Here is a 13,825-nt window from a genome sequence, read left to right as displayed (position 1 = left end):
GGAGGACAACTCCCACACCAGTTCATATACATGGAAATGTCCTCCTTCCAAGTGTTGTTAACTGCACTCTAACTGGGTTATAGCACAGCTGTAACACTTTTATTGACTTTAAAATGCACTGCTGCTCTGTTGCAAATTAGTGCAATTAAATCAACTTTAAATGTGTGCAAGAAAAAATGCATATTAATGAGCTAGAGATGTATGTGTTCCCAGCAAAGTTCAACCAGGTCGGTAATACCACCTGGGGCTGGAAAGGTGGAGATGATAGAGAAGGGAGGTCACATCCTATCACACAGAGGAGATGAATGAACTGTGAGTTGTAAAGGAAGCCAAAAGTCCCATGTTTAAAAAAAAGAATGGTCAGTTTTTACGGTAGCCTATCATCGGACTGGGACACCAACAGGAATACCAGTCCGATGATGGGCTACAAATCTCTTGACAAATTATGCTATTTGTCCAGATTTCACCAGGCTCCTAATTCGGTTAGTGTCTGTAGTCATTGCTGAATTGCACCATTCTAGCTCAGTGTTGCACAGGGCAAATCTTCAACCATAGAAGGTCTAATACATATCTAGCAGATACATTTCCGATCAGAAAATATTTCCACATATGTTATTGACTCACTTTGATGACGCTGATAGCTGCTATAAATAAGTTATACTGTTTGTAGGGGAGAGCGGGGTAATGTGGGACATTTTTTACATTTGCTCCCCTCTAGGTGAGCTAAAATGATATATCAGTAAAATTAATACATTTCCCATTAATTCAGGATGTTTTCTAGAAATGAAAATGATCAGAATGTCTTCAGGAGAAAGGGCAGTGAAAATATGATTGTTTTAAAAAAAGTGGTCTTGTGCCGGGGTAAAGTGGTCCACTTACTTTTTCCACTTTAAAACTACCATAACAACACATGTTGTAATAGTTAAAATCCCGACAGCTGGATTGACAACCACTAATATCGGACTAGTACAGAATCATGGGGATTGGTCAATTAAGCACATTTATGATTATTATGATTCATGTGATCTCTTGCACACCCTAGCTTACCTGCAGATTGTTTCTCTGTCCAATTGGCAGGGACAGGGATATTGTTTTTCTCTGCGGATTCAAATGCCAGTTCACGGCACTTAACTGGAGCAAGGCCATGGAACTGGTCAGCTACTGGTTTCAAGTGTTTGGCCAGCTCCTCCTCCATCTCATCTGTGAATATTCTCTTTGCCTCAGCTACTGCACCCCAGGCTACTGATTTTACTTTCCCTTTCTCTTTTTTCTTTATGAATCTTTTGAGGGTAGTCTTATCAGTGTTTCTATCCCTTCCAGCTTTTCTTAAGGACTTCTTTCCTTGCATGACCTCAGCGGCTGCACTCTCCATCTCTGTGAGGGGTGTTTGGCCCCAGGTTGTCTTCCTGGTGTAGTTTCTTGGCATGATGGCTTTTCAAAAATGTTTATGACATTAAAAATAAAACATATATAATGTAATATAACATTAAAATATGTTTAAGACTAAACTTAACTTGTGCTTCATGGAGCATTTGTCCCACTTTACCCCACAGCCACCGTTGTAGAAAAACAACATCTTTTAGCAATTCAGGCTAATCATCAGCTAGCATCAATCACATGGTTTTATATGTTGGAAGTTCACCAACATGTTTGATATAAGTTTTTCTACCTGAATCAATTTGTTTTGAAACAACAGTTGATTAAGTTCAAAGCAAGAAAAATTACTTTTACATGCAAAAAACATATTTTTGTGAAAAAACATACTTTCCACAGCACCAGCACCAACTTATCCTTCATTGCAAGGGGGGAATGGGAGGGGCTTTTAAACATAATAGTCACATGACCACAAATGTGTTCCGTTGCCTAGATACAGGGGGTGTCCCACATTACCCCGCTCTCCACTACAACTTGCCTTTTGAGACAGAAGAGCACACAACTTTGTCTGACTTTTTTTCTGAGAGACCATACATGCGATTGACTTTTCCCAATCCTCCCTTTAAGTACAATTACAAAATGATTTGTCCCACTGAAACAATAATTAGATATACCCTTGGCAGATTGTCCAGGTGGTGACTTATTTACTACAGAACTAAAGGTAGAGTATCCAGTAAAAGTGAAAAGCCCTAAAACTAATTCTACACTCTACCATGAGAAAAAACATCCGCACCTTGACAACAGTCTGACACTCTTAAAAAAAAGCAGGTCAAAACCAGACAAAACCATTAATCACAGATTGTACCTTCCCAGAACCTGGAGTTGAGATCACGTGTCCCTTACTATGGGGCCTGATATGTTGAAACATACATACAATCTCAAAACAATCTAAAACTACTAGACCGCTCATTACTCTTTATCAACCGTGCCAAGTTTACTGGTGAGCCTGGACTGTTTCCCCACAGCATCAGTGAATGTAATGTGCTGGTGACAATAGTAGGGCACATTTGATGTATGGGCTCTGTTTGTAGAAGTTGCAGCATCCACTTGAAGAATTGAACACCATCCATTAGTCTTGTGTGAGAACGACCTTGCACAGACTATAAAGGATGCACGCAAACACACACACACACACAGACACGCACGTACTTTCTATTTTTTTCTCTTCCTTTCTCTGTCACACACACACAACATCTCACACCCATGCTGAGAACCTGACCCCCTTCTCCTGCTGGCATCTAACGGTGGGCACTACATCACTGTCAGTGTCTAGACCACCAGGGAACTGCTCTGGGCCACTCTCCTCTTGTAGTGCCAAGCTCTGAGCTCCTCTGTGGCCCAGCCCAGTCGCTGAATTATGGCCAAGCCAGAGAGGCACATTGTAGTGGGAAGACGGTCCAATTTGTTGGCCTTTACAGAAAGCGGACAGGTACAAATAGCCTGAGTGGTGCTTGGTAATCGGTCATTCAAGTGTCATTTTTTACTCTGCAAAAACCTAAGGGATTTGGAGCACACTGGCAAACATTCACACCTCATGTGCTGTCTCTGTTCCCAGCCCGACGGATGAGTAATAATATACTGTCTCAGCTTCATGAGGAGTCTAATGGGATCACATCTGCATATGTTAAATATTGAAACAGAGCTAGTGAGTTTTTAAATGTATGTCTTTTAAGCCAAATGGTTTAATTTGACAGAGGTACAGAAAATGTTTCTGATATTTGAACGTCATGTTCAATATCCTTTACAGCAGTTTTTGAATAGAACTGACTTTATTATTCCTGAAATACATTTGAACTTTCAAAAAGTAAAAAAACAAAACAGACTTCGGTTCTTTGATACCGGAAAGGATTTTGCTAGAGGATGTCACATTTCTTAAAGAATTAATGGGGCTCAACCTCTCCTGTATTCTAATCACATTGAGATGTGTCCTTCAACCATAAAGCCCTCCAGAGGCTCCAGTACAACCAGCATCAATAACAAGGGTCCGGGAAAAGAGAAAAGGCTTTCTTCACACCACATGTAACCTTGTGCCGGCTGGAGACAGACAGAGGTCGTAGGTTGAGCTCCTGTCGTACGACAGTCACTGGGGCCTGCCACAACATGCGGCACCGTGTCAACGACAGCCATCAAACGGCAGGTTTGATCTGAGATGCCTGACAAGATGAAGGGAGCTGGGGGAGAGAATAAAGGAGGTGTGTATTGACACTTTCTTTAGTGTTCGTTCTCTCACACGTGGATGTGCAAACACCCTTTAGGCTATAAACTGTAATACTACCAACACACATCCAAGTTTTGCCTTGGGCTTATCCAAAACTAAACCATGGTTAAAAACATTAAGATTATTAGAAACTAATAAGGATTTAAGATATGTTACTTCAGAAATGTAAACAAAGTGTAGGGAAGAAAAACAGGCACCGGTGGTTTGTGGGCAAAAAATGTCTTAATCTAAATGGCAAGTCTGGGAAATTTGTAGAAGCTAAAGAAAAATTGTACATTGATTTCTCTTTTATTTGTTGTCTCTCTGTCTGTTTGTCTGCAGAAACAGCCAAAGATACGGCTCAGCTCTATTATGAGGATCCTGTGCCATCACTTTTAGTCACTAGAGGAAGAAAAATCGGCTAATTCATTATAAAGGAGTTGTGGATTTAAATGCATCAAATTAAGTTATAGTAGCAAACAAGGGATTTGTACAACATGTTATCCAAAGAAGTCCAAAATCCCAATGATCTGATCTGACAAGCCTGCTGTCATAGAGAAGGTCGAGATGTGATTCAAAGATAATGGTGTAGTTTTCAGACAGTCTCTTCAGAAAGGCACTTGGTTGTGTAACAAAGGGAGAGGGAGAACTACAAAAGTTCAAACCGAGTGCATTGAATGTGGGATTGTTGGTTTCGGGAAAGTTACAGGAATTGTCGGACACTGACACGCACAGCTCTGACTGAGGACATTGGCTCCTTTTCAGTTCAATTTATATAAAAACCTTATCTCCTCAGCTTTTCCTCACAACTGGACGCCACACACTGAAAAGTCATTAAATGACACAGCTCACGGTGGAGCAACATAAGGACAGTGCTACAGTGGAGGAAAACTGATCCTTTGACTTGCACCTATTGGTTACTCTGAACCTGAGGGCTCAGTTTCCACAGAGCCCAACCTGTCTCTGACCTGGCCTGACGGGGCCTGGGAAAGGTCAAAGCAGAGGTCATGGTCAGCTCTGCCACAACCTAAAACAGCCAGCCTGACGTGTGTTGCATACACCTCTCAAATGTGTCAGTAAAGAAGTCATGATGAGGATTGCCAAGTCATCAACTATATGATATATATCAACACTAACATTATCCATAAATCCAAGTTAACTGACAACAAATTAACAATCCAAACTTTAGATGTTGACTTCTGCAGGAACATAAAAGCAAGAATATTTATACTCTTTAGATTCCCCAAAAGGCATTGCATCATAAGGCACTCCCCACATTCTAAACTATATAGAATTATGTAGTTTTATGGGTTAACATTATTTGTAAGTTAACTGATAGATTTATTTGATTTATTTTAAAATTGATTAAGAGGGATTCATCAAATACCTGCTAGTTCCGCCCCTACTTCTTTTGTCTTTTTGTACTTGTTTTTTTGTTTTATATTGCATGTATGTTCTTCTTCTGGTCTGACATTTTGTTGCCAAATGATTATCATTACATAGACAAAATAATAAAATAAACTGTTGGGACCCAATGATATTTCCACAATTTAAATATTAAACATAAAATATGTAACTTTGGTTGCTAAGGGTCTCTCAACTAAAGCAGTGACAAAACCCTCAGTTTGGTGGCGATGTGAAACAGTGTGGGATCATGGGAGTTGTGGTCTCCCCCACCATTGCTGATGAAAATCCACAAGATGAGACTCAGGTGCAAATCACCTTCACAGATGAGGCAACGTATTTAGGTTTATTCAAGTTACTCAGCGAACGGCACTGAATAATAGTGATCCACTATGTGTGACAATAAAAGCAGTGGACGGAAAAAATTACTAACTGGCTAACGTGCTAACTGGCTAGCAGGGTTTTTCATTCGCTAAACGTCATCAGACATATGGACATAGCGGAGACGGGTAAAGCAGATATTATTTAAAGGCGACCAAACTCAAAACTCCTGTTATCTTAATGAGGATTTCTCTAGGTTTGAACATTGTTGAAAACATTTTGGACAATGTTACGTATAATATATTTGATTGTTTGATTATTTATATAACTTCTTTGTTTTCATTCATTGAGAATCAGCAAAGAAAATTATTAATCTTATTTGGGTGTAACTTTTTTTCTCAAAGGAACCAGTACAGTGGCAGCGCAGGACTCAAATCTGCCCTCATCACCCCTGGGGAAGAATCCTATCCTGGGAAGGGGCTAGGAGGACAGAGGGGAGCAGTAAATCACCCCTCTCCTCAGCATTCACCAGAGTGGAGAGCAGCTCTGAACTTGCTCTATATGCAGTGGTAAGAGCCTGCGAGGGTCCAGGTTGAGACCCCCTCCAACCACCTTCCCATGCACCCACCCCCCATAGCCCAGAGAGGATTGGGGTCAACCAGCGAGGCGACCTCAGATGAGAAACCCTCAAAAGAAGAAAGTAAAGAGCACCAGCCCCCTCCTCTGCCCCCCTGCCCTCCCCTCCTTTTACAAATCAGAGAGCATTACATCTGAAACGACATCCTTTCATCTCTCATGCAAAAGCCAAGCAGACCACTTCATTTCACTCAAAAGCATGAAATGCAGTGCTTTGCAAGGACACGGAGAGAGTAATTAAAAGCCCGCAAATAACACCATGTTCAATTAATGAGGATTTCCCGTGGAAAATCCCTCATCGCCATCTATCCATCCGGCCCTGCTCTTAATACCATCTTGGCCTTGTCTTCATTTAAACTGCTGAATCCCACATCCATCTGCTTGGCCCAGGCCAGGGTGAATGTTTAAAACAGGCAGGTCTCGGTTTGGCCCAGAAGCTGGTGCTGACACCTCAGCGCTATTAACAAGCAGGGTCAAGACCAAAACCCCTATTTCAGACACTCGCTTTTCCCTTTTCTCTTCTTCCCTTGTCTCTGTTGAAAGGAGACAATGACGTGAGGAACGACAGAGCAATCTTTCTTTCCTGACCTCACCCCATTTCTCCTCCAAAGCTCTTTGACATAAACTCAATCCATCTCTTCAACTCTCCATAAAGAGACCATTCAGCCTCCCTGGGAGCTTCCACCCAAGACAATGAATTCACATTAATCTTGAGCAGCAGTTTGTCTAAGCCCTTCCAGCCCAGCCTCGCTCACTTCTCGCTCATTATTTCACCCCCTTTGCTTTCCTCTCTTGTTTTCCTGGATTTCCTTGTGTTTTTGTTCTGACTTCTTCGTCTTCAGCATTGTTTATAATCCCACCTTAATCTCTTCCTCGAGCTCATCACTGCATCCAGCAGTCTTGAATGGCTCCATTCTCATTTGTACTTAATTCAAATATTCTGGGCAGAGGGCCAGATGCAAAGCAGGGGTTAACTGCTTTCGTTGTTGTAAGCCTTGCAGCAGTCTAACAGCACACACAGTGAGATGCACTAAGAGAAAGAGACAGGCAGAGGAGGGAAAGTCAGAGAATTCACTTTTGATGCACTTTTTTCATTCACCTTTCATTTCTGTTGCTCATCTGCCAGAAATATAAAAAGACATGAGTCCATTTGAACTGGCTGAGTGAACATCCAACCAGCAATGGCCCTGGAGTCCCACTTGGGAAAGGAAGAAGGAATAAAAAACTAAGCAAAAGCTCAAAAGGAGAGGAGTAAAAAATAGATCAAAGCGCTCATCGAGGCCCATTCAAATGCGATCACGACCCAATCACATTGTGTCCTCGCAGCGCTTTTAAGAGAACGGGTCAGTGGTGTTTTATTGTGGGTGGGAGCTAGCCTAATGAAAGGGACAATGTGAAGATTAGCAGTGCCAGCCAGGCAGCTCAAACTTCACCCTGGCGTTAATTGCTGAGAACAAGAGGAGACGAAGAAACAGGGCAAACAGAGGACAAAAGAGCAGGGCAAGAAGGGAAGGAGGAGGTAAGAGGACGTATGAAGACTGGATGATGAATGGAGGTATGGCTTTTATGGAGTGCAGTGTGTCCTTCTGGTCCAGGCTGGTGTGAATGGGGAATGGGACCAGGCAGCTCATAAACCGCCATGAAAACAGATGATCTTGTAATTACAGAGTCTTTGTCCTAAAAGGAAACATAACTGTATCTCGAATGTGAAGAGTTCACACATATCCACTGTACTTAAAGCCCAATCACAGCATGACTTGGGTCTGATGTGAGCATCATGAATCCTGTGATGTGCTCCAGAGTAAAGTCAAGTCAGCATGAATTAGGAAGTTAATCAAGCTAACAGAGTCAGTAGCTTGGTGAGCAAAGACTGAAGGCAGAGTTAAACAATAGCTGACCTGTGCTAATAGAAAAAGTAAGACAAATAACATGCTATGTATTACAAACAGTAAATAAACTACTCAATATGTCCAGCTAGGGTTAGTATGGACAGCTTTTTACCACCAACCTGTAAGCAAAATGCTGAAGCCCTTTTTCAGACATGAACTCTGACTTTTCACTTAATAATGTTGGAGGAGATTTCATTCCCATAATTGGGCCAGGTCTGGGTAGAGCATGCAGAAGGCAGGATATGACATATATTCTGTTGTGGAGAGATCAGTGTATTCGTTTTTCCTGTTTGCTCTTATCGCCAAAAGCTCTCTGATAGAATTTCTTTAAAAGAAGCCTCAGTTCAATTTCCCTGCACTTTCCCACTGTATTTTCACATGGACTCAACTGTCCACTGTACTTTCCCAACATTTTATTTAGGAGCTGGCGGGAAAAGATCCGGAAACTGTCTTGGACATTTGAGTTGTCACATACAAACCCAGAAGAAAATTTCAGGAAAATGTTTTAAGACATCAGTGCATGTCTGAAAGCAGCTTAATTTTAATTTTTGAATTGCCATTTTACATGATAATACATATACATGCATACATTTGTCTGCTTTAGAGGTTCTGGTAACCTTTTTTTAAGCTTTTTTAGCAACAACAAAAAAAGCCATCCAATTGGCCCAGCTTTCTGCCTTTGAGCTAAGCTGGTGTTACATTACATAGCATTTCCTATACGCACACCTTAGGGGAGAAGTCTAAATATATTTTTTTTACTTGTTCCAGCAGCAGGTTTTATAATCCATATCAGTATCAAGGCATCCACAGATGTCTATCTGTCTCCCTGGAAAGATTAAATGTTTTCTTGAGGAAATATTTACAGACAGCACTGGCTATTGTCGCAGTCTGCGGAAATATTGGATTGGAACTTAAGTTTTGTTCCTGGGAAATGCTTAATGCTCCAGGCTGAAAGCAGATCTCTGAGATCACAGCTTGACGATGCAACCCACTTCAGGATAACAGTAAAAAAGATGTTACGAATTTTCCTGCTAGGGTTTTTTGAAGGGAGTGCTATGTAAGGGAAATCATGAAGTAAAGTTCTACTCGGCCAATAGGCTAAACCGGTCCTAACACCAGCTCTGTCCCAAATCACAAAGAGGTTGCGGATAATGTTTCTTTATCACACTATTTTTCACTGTTGAACTACTCAACAGTGAACTGTTAACGGAGTTAACACTGAGCAAAATTAGCATAGATGTGTTAACAAAGGCATTGACATGGAAAATGTGATGAATGCAGGTTTCCACAAGGCAACACAACCAGTCCTGCACTAGTAGACTCTTGTTTAATTAGTACTGTTGTGAAAGATGGTCTTGTGAGCCTGCTAGTGCGTTAACCATGGCGCTTCCAAAACCAAAGTGAAACTAATGTAATTTCAAACAGATATTACATCACGAGGTTGACTGTAAAGGAAGTACACAGTAAATCAGATCTTTCTGTGATTGACCTGTCTGATCAATAAGTTGTGTGTGTCAATAAACAGTTGTTCTGAAGAATTTCTCTCCTCCTCCTCCTTTCGTAATTACATTCTCCCTTTTCACTCCTCTCAATGTTCAAAGAAGTGCAGGACTGATGATTACTCTCATGGGTAATGGTGTCATGTTACCCGGGATTTAGGTATGAATTGGGCATACCATGTTACATCAAAACATATGGATCATAACATTTTTGGAAATTAAGACATGGAGCTTGAGGCAGGTGTCAAGTGTTAAAAAATATTCTATAAACTTTTATGAAACTGAAAACACAACATTCCTGTTACGGGTCATTACGCACAAAGATAGATATGTCCATTGCAAAAGATGTAACCATCACTGCTCACATACATGCCTCTATGTACGCCTCAAAAGCCTCTATGTGTCTAACGTCTACAGTCATCCACAGCTTTATACACTATTATTGGCTACACTGTCACCTGACGTTCCTGTGGTAGTGCTCTGTTTAGTCAGTATCAATTATATGGACCGACGGCTCCCTTCGTATATATTTGGACATATCTAACGTTAAGACTAAATGAGTCCTAAGTAGTTTGGAGGTAAAATGATCTGGTGTTTCAACAACCTTAGGGATGGAACACTTTTCCAAACAATCTGGAAACCACCAAATCACGTACAGTCAATTATACAATGACTGTCGAGATTTTCAGACAAAAAATCCACAAAGTTAATGGCAGACACTCACCAATCCACTGCACGTTGATATGGCTGCCGAGGAGGCTGTCAGGTTACGAATAAATCCCTGATACAGGCAGTTGTGAAAGCCTTCATCCCCCATCACCGTGGCGATGCCGTTTGAGCCGAGCGTCTGCACGGTGAAGCCCGGGCCGACCACAGAGGACGGATACAGGTCCAGGTGCATATTGTGCCCGAAGGCAGAGAGCCGGTAATGCAGAGAAGAGGAGAGTGACCTCTTGTTGCGATGCCCTTGCCTGGTCACATCATGCGTCATGTATCCCCCTTCAGAGTCCACCTCCACAGGGGTTACAAACACGTAGTCTGAAAGGCAGAGGGATGGAAAGGACATCACATTAAGAAAGACCAAGAACAAATACTTGATACGAGATGATGGTGATGGGAATTGATAGGACTAATCCTAACTAGCATCGAGCGAGTGGAAGGGTTCACCCTGGACAGATCGCAAGTGGAGAGTAACATTCACACCATATTAAAGGTCCAGTGTGAGATTTGTATAATTGATTTATAGTATGACGAAATGTGTTTTTGTTCGTGTATAATAAACTGAAAGTAAGATTTGTTGGGTTTTCTTCATCTTAGAATCAGTTGGTTGCCATCTGCAACCTCACCACTAGATGCCACTAAACCCTATACAGTCTGACAATAAAGTTAGTGGGAGCCTCAATTCTAAACACTCCTGTGTGCTTTAGACTCTTATATTAATAAAAAAAAATTGGCACTGATTTACTGACTTATCTTTTTAAATGAAAAAAACTCCTAACATTTGCTGCATGAATATTTCTGTTGATATTTTAGATGGATGAAGAAAATCTGATGGATACATCATCTTTAATTGTTACTTAAAGAACTATCAGTAGGGAACAAAACCTTTGTCTATGTTCTGCTCAATTGTAATCCAGAGTGCAGCCAGTCATATGGATCACAGATGGATTTTAACAGAAGCGTTTGTGCCAACATCATACTTCCATGCATGGCAGATATGGGTCAACACTTCAAAACCTGAGGTTGTAAAGTTAGAATGTCCCGATTTCATGCAGTTGTCATGGTGTTCAAGTCGAATAAAATGCTACAATTACTGCGATGTTTCAGTACAGGAGAGCAGTGAGCGTTAGAGTTTTCTTTCCCATCTCTTTTCTGTGTTAATTTGGCAAAAGATATGACTTCCTGTACAATAACCATTCTCTGGTGTGCTGGCGAGAGAGGCGAGATGCTTTCTGCTTAGCCAGAGGAAAAAGTCCATCTCCCTATTTTCCTCAGCAAATCAAAGTATGTAAATCACTTCAGCTTGTTTCCTTGGTTTCTGCAGGACAAAGCAGCCAAGAGGGAATCCCTGCGCTCACCGGTCTTGTCTCAATAGCCACTGCAGCAGAGTCAGCGTGTTTTAAAAAACTTCTGCAAGGGTCCATCACACTTTTAACACACCAGCTTCAGACCTGTCACCTCATTTGACACTGCACTATTCCTAATTGCTATATTCAGGACGGTCTGCGCTCCCTGGTCCTTTAAACGGAATCAACAAGTGCCCTCTATCTGGTGTCGTTCGCATTCTCTCTACAAACCCTGGAGCTGAGCCAGCTGGAAGAAACATCCACACATGTCAAAAGGCAAGCACTCACCATGATTTAATCCGTGGCGGTCGCTGGAAGAATAGCTGGCCGTAACGGTGTGGGAGGTGTGTGAGCAGTAAACGTGCAGCGTCTGGAAGAGGAAACAACATATAAGTGGACAGGTAGCAACAGGTTGCAAGCACTGGGAGAAGTGGAGGCCAAAATAAAAGTGATAAAAGGAGCCCGTCTGTTGAAACATGAGTTTAATTTAGGATGACAGTCATCTGTCTCACTTTTCACCACAAGCACCGGCTTGCTGTAAATCACGCGCTACACAAACCAACGCTCCAGAGTTGCATGTGTTGGATGTAACAGTGTGTGCATGTATAATTAAATGCCACATGCCTTGATGATATTCCAGGACAGGAGGGTGGAAAGGAGCCTGACTGAGGTGCAGCCGACCAGCGGGCTGGGTAACGTCCACATCAGAAGAAAAAGGCAATCCATGATGATGACATGCACGCTGACACCTCCACCCCCGTTACCTCCTGGAAGAGCGCACCAGTACTAACAACCTGCGGTAACACATGATGCCGTGTGCGCGCATTGCTTGCTCTGCTGGTTCAGGTGAAGTCTGCAGGTTGCAGCAGCCGGTGGTACGCGCAGACACGGAGCGCACTCATGAGTGTGTGTGTGTATGTGTGCGTGTACGTGTGCGTGTGCGAGTGTGTGTGTGTGCGGAGCAGCGGCAGGCAGCGGTGTCGGTGACCGGGAGCAGCTGACTGAGCACCCGGCCCCGGCTCTGTGAGGGTCGGCTTGCAGGATGGAGCACAAGTCAGCGTCCAGCAGCCAATCAGCGCGCAGCATCATTCACCACGCGCAGATAAAAGAGATTCTCCTTCTGGCAGCAGCGGGACCGATGCTGCCTTCACGTGCCGCTCGTACATTTCTTTCTTAAAAAGTTCCGTCAGCAAACCTGTGACTTCACTCGTGTAAAAATGGTTCTGTGAGTTTTAAGTGACGGGAAAAAGAACAGAAATTGCAAACATCACGCAAGTTACCTCTACACTTCTATATTTTAGCCTTAAAATAGTAATAGGATAAAATATGCACGGAAAATACATAATACAAATACAGAATTAAAACATTATTTTACATGTGCACTTACAACTCTCTTAAGTTAAGTATTTTCTTATAGATATCACTGATGTTTATTGCCAACCATTTGAACATTATTTACTTTCACTTTATCTCCATAATTCTTAAATGCATCTATTGTCCTGTACGTGTGTTTTAATCTCCTGGAGCCCTGAACGTCCCCTTGGATCAATAAAGTTTCTATCTTTTACACAAAATATTTACATTTTCTGTCACTTTGCTTATGTACAAGTTGAGCAGTGATGATAAATATACTTACATCACAGTTACTGCATTTTTACACAAGAATTTCCATTTTTTGTTTTTATAAACTTTTCACTCCACTAAATTTGACAGTTTCAATAGAAGTCTGAGTTAAGATTGTATAACTAAAGAAACATGTGGTAAACTTTTTGTTTCTTAAAGCATTTTATTTGTAATGTAGAATTTTATATTAACGCTGTTTGCTTAGGAATATAGTTGTAATGGTTCCTTCAAAAATGCAACAAAGATGTTCAGTTTGACTTAAAGTAAAACTTAAAAAAAAAAAAAGGTACTAGAATTTCCCCAACTATTTCAGTTTGTAAAAATATATACTGCTTGAACAGATGATGGTGCCATAACAAGAAATGCAGAGTTTGGGACCAGAAGACAAGAAGCAGGAGCTCAGCGATGCTTACATTCCACAGCACTAACGCATGTGCACATAGCCTAATGATCCCATCACACACTGTTTTCCCACCCTCATATTCTGTATGAAGTGTAAAGGACGATGATTAGGGATGAGAAGATTGACACCAAAGTGGCTGTCGTTTCAGACCTCATTCAAATCAGTAAAGATTTTTCGGAAGTTCTACACTTACAATTAAAAAACTGCTCATGCAAGATTTCCAGAAACCTGCAGCACAAGCACAGAAAGTTAGGAAGGAATCAATTTAAGTATTTAGTGAGATGCATTTTTACAAATGAACAGATTTTATTTTAGTGATATTTTGATGAGACAATTGATATTACAGATCTCAT

At 41.5% G+C, this 13,825-nt stretch overlaps 1 protein-coding gene across 1 annotated transcript in view; it reads right to left on the bottom strand.

The window, feature by feature from the left end:
• The window catches only part of adamts18 (ADAM metallopeptidase with thrombospondin type 1 motif, 18), a 56,864-nt gene extending 44,692 nt beyond the window's left edge, over window positions 1-12,172 (bottom strand). The window contains exons 1-3 of the mRNA XM_053422736.1: window positions 12,071-12,172; window positions 11,735-11,816; window positions 10,105-10,418 (exon numbers count right to left, since the gene is read on the bottom strand). Of these exons, the coding sequence (XP_053278711.1) occupies window positions 10,105-10,418; window positions 11,735-11,816; window positions 12,071-12,172 (498 nt within the window). The remainder of the gene's footprint in view (window positions 1-10,104; window positions 10,419-11,734; window positions 11,817-12,070) is intronic.
• Window positions 12,173-13,825: the final 1,653 nt, after the last annotated feature.

This window comes from Pleuronectes platessa, chromosome 1 (assembly GCF_947347685.1).
Source record: "Pleuronectes platessa chromosome 1, fPlePla1.1, whole genome shotgun sequence".
NCBI lineage: Eukaryota > Metazoa > Chordata > Actinopteri > Pleuronectiformes > Pleuronectidae > Pleuronectes > Pleuronectes platessa.
Note: the sequence above shows the minus strand (reverse complement) of the source record. Positions and strands in the feature narration are given on the sequence as shown.